Genomic DNA, 13,752 nt, shown 5'->3' with positions numbered 1-13,752 from the left:
GTTGGTTCAGACTCCCTCTCCCCTCACTTCTGCCTCTGAGCCACTGCTCTAACCCTTCCCCACCTCCCCAGGAGTGCTCATCCCCACCTCCCCCACACTGACAGTCACCTGGGTAACTCCTACTTCTCCTTCCAGAAGCAGCTCAGGGGTTGTCTCCTGGGAGAGCCTGCCAGCCCCTGACCTGGGTTGCTCCCCGCCCTCCCCAATCCCTTAGCGTTTCTTAAAGAACTTGTCTTTGTCCTGCAATTTACCGCCCCAACTTCTCCAGGAGCTGTGAGCTTCCTGAAATGCTGTCTTCCTATCTAGGACCCCAGAGTCTAGCATGGGGTCTGGTACACAGAAGGTGCTGAATAAATGTTGAGTAAATGGACGAGTAACTGAAGAAATGATCTATGTCTCACGCACACCTGTCACCAGGGCCTCCAACTCCCAGCTCTACCTACCTTAGAGCTTGGCACACAGTAGGTGCTCAGTAAAGATTGTATTCTATTTTCTGAATTAATCTGCTTCAAAGCAAGGTCTGGGGGAGGTTGAGATATGATGAGGGGAAATGGGGAAGATCTGGGCGAGGAAAACTTCGCCAGAAGAGAGGTTTGGGGTGCACCGCAGTGGGGGAAGGGGCGATAGGGGTGCCTGGAAAGGCGGGAAGAACTAAGTCCCCAGACCGCTGTCCCTCCGCGCTCGGAGGTCGGACGGAGTCCCCGCCCGGCTAGTGCGCCTCCAGCCTCGCAGGCGTAGGACCCTCGCGGTCTCCCCCGCAGCCAAACCCCCCGGCTCGCGCGCTCGGCGCTCGGCGCTGGGCGGCGTGTGTGTCGCTTTAAAAGCTCCCTCCCGGCGCGCAGGGCCGGCCCCTTCTCTGACAGCGCCGAGCGAGCCGAGCCGAGCGAGCCGGGCGGCCTTTGAGGGAGCCAGCGCCCGCCGGGGCGGCCAGTCCGGCGGGGGTCGGCGGGGCGGGCCGGGGACGGCCGGGGCGCGGGCGGCTTGGCGGCGCGGCGCTCCGGGAGCGGGCCCAGGCCCGTGGAGCCCCGGCGGGGCAGGGCAGGGCGAGGCAGCGGAGGGAGGCCCAGCCCCGACCCCGCGCGGGTCTGCCCCACCGGCAGCGACCCGGCGCCGGGTGGCTGGCGAGGCGGCGAGCGGAGCGGGAGCGGGCCGGGGGGGCGGCGGGAGCGGAGCCGAGGCTGCGAGCCCCGTGCGCCCGGGCCCGGCCCGGGCCCGCCGCGCGCGCCTCCTCCCCTCCCTTCCCTGCGCCTCGCCTCCTCCTCCTCTCGCTCTCCTCGCCTCCTCTGCTCCGCCCGGCGCCGCTCCCGCCCGCGCCCGGGCCGCCGAACCCAGCCCCGCCGGGCCCCCTGCCTCGCGCGCTCTCGGCCCGGCCCCGCGGGGACCCGGTCCCCGCGGCCGCCGCCGCCCCTCCCCCCGGACCCGGCGGTTTCCGGACCTTTCCGACCGCAGACTGAGAGGTGGGAGCCTTCTCGCCCCCGGCGGACAGCGGGGCCGGGCTGAGCGGACTCTCGCGGCCGCTCCGGAGCCGCGGGTGCCGGAGTGCGGACCTTCTGGGTCCTGGTTGAGCGCGCCCCGGGCGCCCAGTGGTGTCCGCTCACTCCCGGCAGGGCAGGCAGACCCCGGCGGAGCCCGGAGCCGGCCGATCTGGACTGGACAGAGCAAATCCCGGACTGTGCCGAGCCCGGGGGATCCCGGGCGTGGGCTGAGGGGATCCCGGCGCCCTCCGATCCCTCCGACTTTGGCTCACACGCTGGGACCGGCCCGGCGTCGCCTCGGTCGCCCGGCGCCCTGGTCACCTGTGGCCTCGGAGCCCCGAGCCCGCCGGACCCTCTCTGGTTCCCGACCCGGAGCCCGGCGGGGGTTGGGGGAGATTTTTCCTGCCCCCTTCCTTGGAGCGCGGAGGCCCCGCCCCCTCCCACCATCCAGATGTCTCCCAAGGCGGCTCGGAGGACCTCCCTGTGGCCGGGGGCCGAAGGGTCCAGAGAGAGAAGCCCGCCCTAGGGAGCCTTGGGGGCCCCCCAACCTCCTCTTGGGGCTTGGCCCCCGACGCTGCTGGGAAGGAAGGCCGGTGCCCCCACCATTGGTGAGTCCGGGAGCAGAGCGGGGGTTCAGAGGGAAGGCGGGGCTGGGGAAGGGAGGGTCCGCTGGGAGTGAGGGCACCCTGGGGGCACTGGGAGGGAGGACGGAGGACGGAGGACTGGAGAGGCCCTCTCGTGAACCAGCGGGACCGGGCCTGGTTGGGGGGTGGAGGCACGGGGGACTGGGGGAGCTGGGGCAGGGTGCCCCGTAGCAGGCTGAGGACTTCTGCCTTTAAAGCAGGGACTCCTTCATTTCCTTCCATAGGAAGGGCTATGCTGTAGATAATCTGCCTCCATCACCCCTCCCCACAAAGGGAAAAAAAAAAAAAATCCCCAGCGACGAAGGGTGCAGGCTGGCGAGAGGAGGGAGGCAGCGGCATTGCTTGCCGGCTGGTGGTGCAGCCTGGGAGGGCTGACGCCAGGCTTGCTCTTTCTGCAGGGGGCTGCCCTTCTCCATCCAGCTCCCTTTTCAGAGCTGCCCACATCTGGAGCCCCCACCACAACCACATCTGGAAGACCCCAGCCACCGTCCCTCTGCAGGTGTCAGTTGCACCCGGAGACCTCTGCCTTTGCAACCTCCTAGGAGTTGTGAGGGATTCCTGCTGCCTTCCCCCATCCCAAGGGCATCTCTTACCCTTAGTCCCTGCAGAGTCATCCCCCTGCCTCGGTGTCCAGGCTCAGCCAGAGATCAGCTCAGCCCAGGCACAGGCACTCCAAGTCCTGGCTGCCACTCCTGAGACCCAAGGCCCCTCCCCCTGTCCTCCTGTGTCCTCACCTTGACCCCCTCCGTCACACTCTGTCTTCCTCTGGGTGTCCCATTCCCCACCCAGAGGCAGAGGAGGCGGGGTGGCAGGGGGCAGGGACTGGGTGAGGGCCACCCAGGGCCAGGGTGGGCTGGGGGGCCGTTAAGATGTGGAGCTCTGCCTGGCCGAGGGGGGCTCCGTGGTGGCAGACGCAGTGTGTGCCCGGCTGGGGGGAATATGGGCAGGCCTGCAGCGACGTGGTAAAGGATGAACATTCGGGGCGCCCCGGACCTCGGGCAGCCCAGTGACGACCCCAGCAGTGGTGGCCAGCGGGAGCGGATCCGACAGCGCATGAAGATGGTCATTGGGCAGCTTGAGGGCATCCTGCAGGAACTCAAGGAGGTGGCCAAGGAGCTAAGGGAGGTGAGTGAGGGGCCAGACAGCCCCCCAGACCAGTTTTCCTGGGCCTGGCACAAAAACACACATATGTGTTTCCGTTTGTGTGTGTGTGTACTCAAAGCTGCATGCACACGTGTCACTTTGCTGGGTACTTCCTTTTCCTTGTTCTCCTTTCCCCTAAATCTGCTTTGCTAGGGACCTCAGCATACTCCAGGACTAGCGGGGCCCTGAGGTGGCAGCGCCAGTTTGGGCAACATGTCATGGGCCCAGGGTTCTGTGGTTAGCACTCGGGGCTGCCGGGGTGATAAATATAGACTAAATCCCACCGTAGCCTCTTAGTGGGAGACACTCTCCTGGGGCCCAAGCTGGCTTCTGACCCCGCCATCTGCCTCCCAGACTCTGACCTGCTCAGAAACGGTTCTGGGAGAGTGTTGATGGCCCTACTGAGAAGGCCTAGCTCAGAGCATTCTCCAGAAGTCACACTCAGGCTACTCAGAACCCTTGATCCTGGAAAAATTGAAGCAGCTATGTGCTCCCTGCCCTGAGATGGGAATGCATCCAAGGGGCTGCTAGTGGGTTCCTGTGTACTTTGGCTGGGGGTTGGGGGCAGGAATCTCATCTACACACGTGCATCCCTGTCCAGAGTTCTGAATGTTTCTGCCAAGGCTGAAAAGTCACTGAGAGATCCTGAGATGTGTGTCCCTCTCTGTCTCTCTAAGTGGAGCTCGGTTTAATTACTGCTTCCCACATCGCTGGGGTAATGAGGTACACATGTCCTCAGCCCTGCCCCCTGGGCTGTGTTCAAGCCCAAAATGCATGACCAGCGTTCTGAGCCACTGGCCTGAATTTGCCCACTGGGTGCCATTATGCCAGCCAGGTGGGCTTTAGGCAAATTTCACCTCCCTATAACCAGGGCCCCTGCAGAGATGGCAGAAAGAGTGATTTAACGGGAGTTATGGGTTCCTGCTCTCCCCAGCCAGCTGTGCGGGAGGATGGGGGCTCTAGGAGGGTTGAGAAGAAGGGGTGATGGCAGGTGCCAGCTGCAGCCTGGCCTGAGCGCCAAGGAGCAAGAGATGTTTGCAGGGAGCTGTATCCAGAGCAGAGGGCTTGTGGAGAGGCTGGGACATGACCTGAGGTGGGGCAGGGCAGCCACTCAGCCCAGAATCAGCCTTGTGGTGAAAGTCAGATGCCCCCAAGCGACCCCTCCTCTCCCAACCTCACTGGTCCAAAGAACAAAACGCCTCTTTGTCCCTCCCTAACCCATCTTTTTCTAGACCCTCTGTGGGTCCATCAGGGCCATGGGAACCATCCAGAGTCTCGGTCTTGGGCAAGGGTATGGGACCTATGCCAGGAAAGAGCCCACCCAGAAAAGAGCCAGGACTGACTCTAAGCCTGGAAATCAGACAGCACAGAACCTACTCTCAATGGAGCATATTCCCAGATCCGCCTCCCCTGTCCCCCCAGGCATAGTCCTCCAGATCATCCATAGGTCATCCATACCAGCCCTGTCCATTTTCTGTTTGAAGAAACTGAGGCCCAGAGAGGGCTAGGGCCTTATCCAAGCTCACACAGCCTACCAGGGACAGAACTAACTAGAACTCAGGTTCCTCTTGCCTCTTCTGAGGCTAGAGAAGGTGGGCCAGCCAGCGACCTTTTTGTATTTTGACGGGGTCTTCTAGAGATGCTATCTTATGCTCATGCCATGATGCCCTGAGGGGGGCGCCCTTCTGGGGATGAGGCAGGGACACCATAAGTACTAGGATTTATTTGCAGATTTTTAGATGTTCCCTCTCTCTCTTCTCAGCACATACACTCACCCACCCCCACGTCTCAAACAGCAGAGCCTCAGGTCCACAGGCTGTGCAGCCCAAAGGCCTGAGCCAGGACAGAGAGAGATGCATTCCCTCCCCCTATATACCCCGGAGGCCATGTGCCTCCACCCAAGACTTTGGCAGGTTGCTATGGCAACCAGCATCTACCCCGTATGCCACTGCCTGCCTGCTGCCAATGGCACCCATCTGGCAGGGGGGCAGGCCTCAGGACTCCCCCACCCCCCAGGCAGGGTCTGGACACGGGGTGATGGGCCAAAGGGAGTGTTGAGGAAGGCAAGTGAGGCTCCGGGAGGCCCAGGCAGAAGAGGAGACACCCTAGCTGACTTCCCGTGGGATGGGATTTGTCAGGAATGGGGCTACTCAATGGGGTTGCCATGCCTTGGTTTGGCGTATGGGGTTACAGCCCTTTGTTCCCTGGAACCTGTGATCTTGGTTCTTGATCCTCCAAGGGGGCTTCTAAAGCTGGATCTACCTGGCTCTTCTCAGTCCCTTTGGGTCTACCCATACCCATCCGGGGCATGGGTAGACCCAAGGTCCAGAGGGTGGAGGCAGGTGCTTGTTTGTTCATTATACCCCCTTCCCCAGACACGACCAGCTCAGGGCTCACTGAGCTGAGTTCCCATCTCAGGACAGCAAAACACTTAGATATAAAGGCAAGATTCCCATGCAAGACTGCTGGGGGAGACCACAGGATGCTTGATTGAAGGAGCAGGTCCATCCTCTTCGTCCTGCTGCTCCACTTCAGACACCACTGATCAGGGCAAACTCTCCTTGTCCCCTGGAGCATACAGCCTGAAATTCACAGAAAGATGACAGACACTAAAGCACTTCCTCCCCCAGACCCTGAGCCTCTGTCTCCTCATCTCTGAAATGGGGATGCCAATCTTCCCCATCTCAGGATGCTCTTACAAGGATTTCTCTGGGGCTTGGTATGTGGTAAGGGGGTTTTGGAGTTCCTAAAGGTTTTGGAGTTCCCTCTCCCAAAGCTCCCCCACCCTCCCAGACCCTTGCTCCAGCTCTCACTGGGCTCCCCCATGTGATAGGAAGCGAGGTCCGTCCCATGGGTGGGTAAAGTTCCTTAATGGACTAAGAGAGGTGAGGAATGCAAAAGTGCTTTGAAAGCTGAAACTGCCGCAGAGGGATGTGACAGTCGATCATTAATTAGCCCTCATTCTCCTAGGTTCCCCAATACTCCAGGATGCCAGGCCAATCCCAGCAGGCTCTCGAAGCTGCACAAAATTCCATGCATCTTAACTCAGAGATGCAGCGTGGTCCAGAGGCTAAGAGCATGGGCTTTTGGAGCCAGAGGTCTCTGGTTCAAATCCAAGCTCCGCTCCCTTCCTAGCTGTGTGGACTTGGTCAAGTTACTTCACCTTTCTGGGCTTCTGTTTTCTGGCAAACGAGGATACTGAATGTTATGCCTCCGCAACCAGCCCCAGGCTGTTGTAAGAATTAATTGTGCTACCGTGTATAAAGTACTTAGCACAGAGATGGACACAAAACTAGCTCCACATCCTTTCAATATTATTAATGAGACATTCTGGCACTCGCGGGCTCCTTACTCCACGTGTGGCCTTGTTCTTTTGGAGTCCTATGAGCTTCTTAGCCATGATCGGAGTGGTCCGAGCCAGGCCCCTGGCCTCCTGGCTGGTACCCTTCAGCCTCTCCTGTGATAGACAGTGCCACCCTCTTCCAGTATGGAAAGGGGTACAGAGTGACAGTGATGGGGGAACGGGGTCTCCAATGAGATGCCTTTGGAAGAGAGACCCAAAGGGTACAAGACGGATAGATATCCAGAAGAGCCTTCCGGGCAGTGGGTGCAGCTCATACAAAGGTCCTGAGGAGGAAGTGTGGAAGTGTACTTGGCATGTTCGAGATCAGCAAGAAGGAAGCCAGGACAGCTGGAGTGGGGTGAATCAGGAGGAGAAAAGCAGGAAGAAAGAAAGGTCAAAGAGAGAGCAGGGAGTCCAATTACACAAACCCTTGTAGACCATGGTATGAAATTCAGATATACCCTCCATGAGAACACCACATGCTCTCCAGCAACCTCCTACTTGTGGTTCTGGATGGGAATCTGCCTCCCCACTGCTCTCCTGGTTTCCCACCAGCTGCGGGGCCCCGAAGGTCAGGGTCAAATGCCCTCATCCTTGCCCTCCAGATGCTGAGTTCCTCCCCTTCCTCCTGCCCAAGATGTCGCTCAGCATAGGGGCTCATAAATGAACCTCAGGTTCACTGTGTGGGGACATAACTTGGCATGCCTGCCCACCTGGGGTGGCCATGGAGGATCCCCCACACACACCTGATTTTCACAGGGAACAGGCCTGCTAGCAGTTGTGCAGTCCCCTGGGCAAGGGGCTGCCTCTGGGGTGGCATGGAGAGCCAGGGGCTCTGCAGGCACGAGATGGTTGTGGCCTGGCCAGGAAGCAGCTGGGGCAGGAGAGGCTGGGGACCACGGAGCTGTGCCAAAGTGGGTCAGCTCCATCACCCGCAGCTCAGCAAGAATTGTGCGGAGTTTTTCTTCTTATTTATTTATTTTTTTCCCCCACCTTCCTTTCCTCCCTTTTCCCTTTGCATTCTCTTCCTTTGGACAGATTCATGAAGCTCTCTGGCCAATTAGGCCAAATTGCAGGATGAGAGTCATGAATCACAGTCAACTCTCTCCCCCCTCCCCAGCTCTACAGGACCCCCCCGCAAGACAATAAATAACATAATCACAGAATTAAAAAATAATCAGTGGTCATAAATAATGCAGATCTCCAGTTATGTAACCAGCTGCCTGGGGAGCTGGGAGGGAGGGGAGGAGGTAGCAGTTTGCCGAGGGAGGTGAAGGGGCCAGAGGTGAGGGAGATACCAGAGGCGCTGGGAGTCCTGAGTCCTCAGCCCTGACTCTGGGGCCTTAGGGAACACAGATGTGCTTTCCTTGGCATGGAGGCTCAGCCAGAGCTGGAGGGAGGGCTGGGCAGGCGAGATAGAACTGTGGAACTCCTTCTCAGAAGAGCAGCCCCCAGCAATTTTTTTGTTTATTTGTTTTTGTTTTTGTTTTTTCCCCCAGCAATTTTTTTAAGCCCTCTGTCTCACCTCGTCCACTCATCAATGGCTGTATTTGCCATCAATGGCTGTAGTGTGCCAATCTCTGCACCAAACTGGGGTTTCCATGGTGGGCAAGACGTTCCCAGTCCCACCCCTCGGGGGGCTTACTGTCTCGGGGGCGGGGGGACATCAATCATATAACATACATGCACATAAAAGTATAGCAGTGATAAATATCAGAAAATATTTTTAGGAAAGGCACAGGGTGCCTTGAGAGCCTGTCATAGGGAACCTGTCCTCAACGGAGCATCAGAGAAGACTTCCTTCTGGAAGTGAGATGGATGAGTAGCAAAGGAGGGAGCATTCCAGGTGAGGCCCAGAGGCAGAAGCGGGCTTGGGGGAGTGTGTAGAGCTGGTGAGGAGGCAAGCCTGGCAGACTGGTAGCACCTGCTGGAGGACAAAGACCCTCCAGGCCAGAGTTGGTGGGGGTTTGCGTTCGAAAGGCTCAGGAGTCTGGGGAGCAGGGAAGTGCTGGAAGCGGAGGGGTGACATGGTCCCATTGGCTGATTACTAAGTGCCTTAAATGTAGCAGGAGTGGGGCAGGAAGCTGCCACCAGATAGGGACAATCGTTCAGGTGAGCGAGCTGAGGCTGTGAGCAGGACAGGAGTTGGGGACGCCCTCGGGGTGGGGCCTGGAACCCCCAGCAGGTTTGTCATGGCTCTCAGCCCTGCCCTTCCCCTCCAGATCAGGCAAGTCTGGTTTTTAAGGTGCCAGGACTCCTGACTTGTGGTCTCCGCTTCGCTCTTTCCAGTGTCTGGGCCTCACCTTAGTGTCCCCGTCAGCAAGCACAGTGAGGGGCTGAAGTCAGCAGTGTTTCCAGCAGTGTTTCCAAACCACACCCTCTGGCTTTGAGGTTCCATGATGCTCTGATTTTTATGTTGTCATTTCTCTCTCCATTCTCTCTTCTCCCGCTCTCCGTCCTTCTGTGTATATAATTATTTCCCTGCACTCCAAGACAATCCCAAATTACACGCAGGCAAAAGGATCATTAAATCTCAGAGAGAAATCACAGATTTCAAGGCATCTGAAGCAGACAGGCAGGTAAGGTGGGTATTGCCTGCCCTCTGCCATCCCCACGGACCCCGTGAAGTGAGGCAGAGGGGCCCTGCCTACCGTCTGGGTACACTGGGCACATGACTCCCCTTTCTGATCCTCACTGATGTCATTCAGCAAGTAGCTGTGCCTGTCCCTCAGGCTCAGGGCCAGATTTGCCTTTGAACCTCATTACCTCTTGGCCATGAGACCCTCTTCTGCTTCCTTCTGCTCTGTCTGGAGACAGACCTACTTGAGGGAACATAGGTACCCCCCCGGGTGCCAGGATTTGAAATGCCCAACACGTCCCATTATTCTGCCACAGGCACTGGAAACTCCCACCCGCTCTTGGGCCTGGTGCAGGCGCCTGGTCCCATAGGAGCACTGACGGGCGCACGGTGGGTACCGATCTAGTCTGTGTTGTTCTACCTGCTTCCCGCGCGTCGTGTCATTAAATCCTCCCAATGGCCCTATCAAATAGGTACAACTCAAATTCCCCTTCATGAAGACGCTTAGGGCACAGGGATGCTGGATAACTTGGCTAAGGTCACACAGCCTGTCAGCGGTGAGGCCAGGGTCGAACCCTAAGTCTGACTCCAGAGCCCAGGTTCTTAAGTGCTTGGTGGTGCCAATTCTGTGTTTTAAACCACACCTATATCTAGTGAGGCCCCATCACCCTGGTGAGGAGAGGAGTTTCATCCCACTTTCCAGTGAGGACACGAAGACTGGAGAGGGAAAATCACGTGCTTCAAGTTCCTTAGCTGAGACGTGGCCTCCTTGTCGTGACTGCGAGTCCCCCTCTGTCCCATCCCTCCACACCATGGGGATGAAACCAGAGAAGGGTGTTCTGATGGAGAAGGGGAAGGGGCTGAATGGGAAGGCTGCCTGAGCAGGTGGCCAGCAGGGACTTCTTGGGTGGGAAGGAGAGTGTCCAGGCCTGACAGCTTTAGAGATCCTGCCCCTTTAGAGATCCCTGACCTGTGTGGTCTTCCTCACAGGGCATTAGGAGCTCTGCTTCTGGGCCCAGCCTGGCCTCAGCCGACCCTATGTGGTCACAGTCTGTCACTCAACCAGATTCCTATTAGCTGTGTCCCCACCCTGTCCAACAGCGGACTCAGGCTCAACTTGGTCAGGGTCTCATTTGAGGGTGTGGCTGTCCCAGAGACACAGGGCCTCCCCTCAGGCTGGCAGCACTCTGAGGTTCTGTGTCTTTGCCATCCCAGGCCCCAGGCCAGTGGTTCTCAAAGTATGCCCCTGGATTAGCCCCTGGAAGGTTGAGTATGTGCCTTCTCAAGTCCCCCTCCCCAACCCCAGGACCTACTGAATCAGAAACTCTAGGGGGTGGGCTGGAGCACACTCCAGTGTGCGAGCCCCTTGCTCTGGGCCGGGGCTCCCAGCCCTCAAGTGGGACTCGGGCTGAGCAAGGGCTTCTAGGGGATGTGAGCTTCTCTGAGGGAGAGGGAGTCACTGGGGGTGGGGGGCATAAGACGGGGTGGCCAGATTGGAGAATGGGGCCCTATCCCCATTGCCCAAGCCCAGAAATCACAGCAGCACCTCACAGTGGTGTGCAACCTTGCAGGGGAGCAGCAGGAGGGGCTGGGAACTGCAGCTCCCCCTTCCCCCAGTTACTTGTGCCTGTGGGGTATCTTCTAGAAGCTCAGAAGAGGATGATCTCATGGGTGGAAGTCTTACACTTAGTAGGTGCTCAGAGATGGGAGATGATGACACTGTTCTAATCAGTGCCCCAGGGAGACTTTTCACAGCCCTCCTCATTGCTAAACATGAAGCCCTGGTGAAGATGGCAGGGCTGGGGTCATCACACTTGAATGGTTGAGGTCCAGAGAGGTTATGTGACTTACCCAAAGACACACAGAACAATGTCCAAGTTAAATCTGAAATCCAAGTGTCCTAACTCCCCTAGTCTGCAGGTTTCAGCCAAGTGTCCCTGCCACCCGTGGGGCCTGGGGCCATGAGGAGTGGATATCCCTAGGCATGGACAACCCCAAAACTGCTTCTCAAGTCATCCCTATAAACACAGAGTTCTAGAATGTCAGAGATGGAAGGGACCTTGGAAATAAACCATTCACCCAACCTCCCCATTTGCAGATTGAGAAACTGAGCCTCAGAGGGAAAGTGACAGAGCAGGTCACCATCAGAAACCGTTCCCCTGCCCCAACTCCTGACCAAGTCAACTTCCTGCTGCCCCAAACACCTCCGCCCATGATTTTTGGCTTTGTTTTCATCGTGCACATTGGGGGACTCCCTACCCCACCCCTCACCGACCACTTAGCACATCCCTGGGCGTCAGTCATCCTCATAAACATCCGTTAGACTAGGGACTTCCTTAGTTTGTTCAGTAACAGACTGCTCTGACCCTGGGAAAAGGCCCCAGGGAGGTGCCTGGGACTGGACCCTGGGCTCAGCGACTCACTGTGTATGTCCTGTCCTTGGGTCATTTGGGTCTCTTGGTCTCTCTACTTGGCTATTATTGTTTGGCTGTTTTCAGTTTTGGTCAGAATCATTTCTCCTTCTCTTACTCGGTCCTCTTCTGACATCTCTGATGGTGTCTCCCTTTTCCCCTCACTGTCTTCATCCCAGTTTCTGTGCTGCAGGGCCTAGGCGAGGGGACGTCCTGAGGCAGGCCACCTGGATAGAGGCAGGGTGTCCCTTCACATGGGGTGAGTTGGGTGCTGTGAGCTTGGCAGTCAAGCTGCCCACTGAGTGCTTGTAACAAGCGTTTCTGGGCCTGAGAGGGGGGTTTCCTTACTGCTTACCAAATGGTGCTTGTGTTATTCCTTCCCCAGCAGCCAGGGTTGATCTCCACTCATCAGGGCGCAGGGCGGGGGAAGGAGGGAGGAGGCTCTGGGGTTTGTGGGGGTGCGGTGGAGGAGACCCACGGGGACAGTCACTGACCAGCAGCACAGGCTGGTCCAGGAGAGTTTGGAAAACGGGGGCAGAGTCTTCCTCATGGTCACCCCGTATCATTTCTTTTCCAAAGGTGCGTGGTCTGCTCATCTCTCCACTGAGTGGCCTTGCTGGAGGGTCAGCCCTCTGTGAACAGCTGCCTCTCGATCTAAGGAAAATGAGCTCTGAGCACCAGGGCTGTGCCTAGAGCAGCAGCTGGCTTTGGGGGAGAGGGGTGTGAGGGTGCAGGGCCGGAAGGAGGGACTGAGGAGTAGGAAATGGCCCAAACCTGCTCACCCTGGTCCAACATGGACCCTCAACAGGTGGACAAGCCCGTGACATCCTCTGGGGTCATCAGCCAGGCGTCTAGCAGGGTGGGACGGGGACATGCTTGCACCCATGTGATGCTAGGCCCCCTCACCCCTCTCTCCTTCCCCGGCCAGGTGGTGAGCCAGATCGATAAGCTAACCTCAGACTTCGACTTTGAACTGGAGCCAGACGACTGGACCACGGCCACTGTGAGCAGCACCTCCAGCAGCGACAAGGCAGGCGTGGGCGGCCCCTTCGACCTGGGGCACCTGGACTTCATGACGGCGGACATCCTTTCAGACAGCTGGGAGTTCTGCTCCTTCCTGGATGCATCCACGCCCTCGGACTCCGTGGACGGCCCTGAGCTGACCCGGCCCGGGGCTGGCCCTGACTATCGGCTCATGAATGGCGGCACGCCCATCCCCAATGGGCCTCGGGTGGAGACCCCAGACTCCTCCAGCGAGGAGGCCTTCGGTGCTGGCCCTGCAAAGGGCCAGCTGCCCCAGCGGACCCCGGGCACGCGCGAGAGGGTGCGGTTCAGCGACAAAGTGCTCTACCACGCTCTGTGCTGTGATGACGAGGAAGGGGATGGCGAGGAGGCGGTGGCGGAGGAGGAGGTGGGCCTGTCCCCAGAACCGCCCCGTCCAGAGGCCCATGTGGGCCCCCTCAAGCCCTCCCCCACTCCCTATAAGCCAAGGCGCTCTCCATTGACTGGCCGCCGCCCAGGCCCCACCTTGGCCCCCGAGCAGACCCGAAGGGTCACAAGGAACAGCAGCACCCAGACAGTGTCAGACAAGAGCACTCAGACGTTGCTGCCCTACACGGCTGCCAAACAGAAAGCCAAGGGGAAAAACTAGGGGCTGGGGAGGGGCCCGGGGGCGGTGGGTACATAGAGCTATAAATATATATATATATACATATATATATATTTAAACAAACGCAGTCATAATAAAATTTTAAAATGCTAAGTATCTAGCCCCAAAGACCCCAGAGCTTTCTTGGAGCTCATCTTAGACACAGAGGTGCCTCCTCACCATCTAGGTCCCAGAAGGTGTGGCCAGAAGCACCTTCCCTTCCTTCTCATCACAGGGCTCCTGGAAGGGGTGTTCAAAAGTATGTAAATTCGGTGGGATTCCTCTCACAGGTTCCTGAGCATACTGGCTCTGGCCCTGGCGCTGGCCCTGTCCTGGAGGGGATTTATCAGCAGGTGGCAAGCTTGCAAGGAACAGAGTCCAAGGTCAGGGTTAACCATTGGTCTGACGGCAGGACTGAGGGCCTAGCGGTGGGGTCACCCCAGCCAGGCTCAAGATCATTTACATCCACCTCCCCCCATGTTTTCTGCTCCAGGGCAGACTTTTGCCTCT

At 58.4% G+C, this 13,752-nt stretch overlaps 2 protein-coding genes across 2 annotated transcripts; one reads left to right on the top strand and one right to left on the bottom strand.

Annotated features, from left to right (window-relative positions):
• Positions 1 to 508: 508 nt before the first annotated feature.
• LOC116872122 (collagen alpha-1(I) chain-like) lies at positions 509 to 1,922 on the bottom strand. Its single transcript, XM_032865166.1, has 2 exons — positions 768 to 1,922; positions 509 to 520 (listed from the first exon to the last, which is right to left on the bottom strand). Exons 1-2 carry the CDS (start codon positions 1,920 to 1,922, stop codon positions 509 to 511), a joined length of 1,167 nt encoding a protein of 388 aa, XP_032721057.1.
• Positions 1,325 to 13,332, top strand: INSYN1 (inhibitory synaptic factor 1). The gene is made up of 3 exons (XM_032865019.1): positions 1,325 to 2,083; positions 2,518 to 3,244; positions 12,523 to 13,332. Exons 2-3 carry the CDS (start codon positions 3,089 to 3,091, stop codon positions 13,243 to 13,245), a joined length of 879 nt encoding a protein of 292 aa, XP_032720910.1. The 5' UTR covers positions 1,325 to 2,083; positions 2,518 to 3,088; the 3' UTR covers positions 13,246 to 13,332.
• The last annotated feature ends 420 nt before the right edge of the window (positions 13,333 to 13,752 follow it).

The sequence above is a fragment of the Lontra canadensis genome, unplaced genomic scaffold (genome assembly GCF_010015895.1).
Source record: "Lontra canadensis isolate GAN:19392208 unplaced genomic scaffold, GSC_riverotter_1.0 scaffold28, whole genome shotgun sequence".
Taxonomy (NCBI): Eukaryota; Metazoa; Chordata; class Mammalia; order Carnivora; family Mustelidae; genus Lontra; species Lontra canadensis.
The sequence above is the reverse complement of the archived record's forward strand: the minus strand, read 5'-3'. Positions and strand labels throughout refer to the sequence as shown.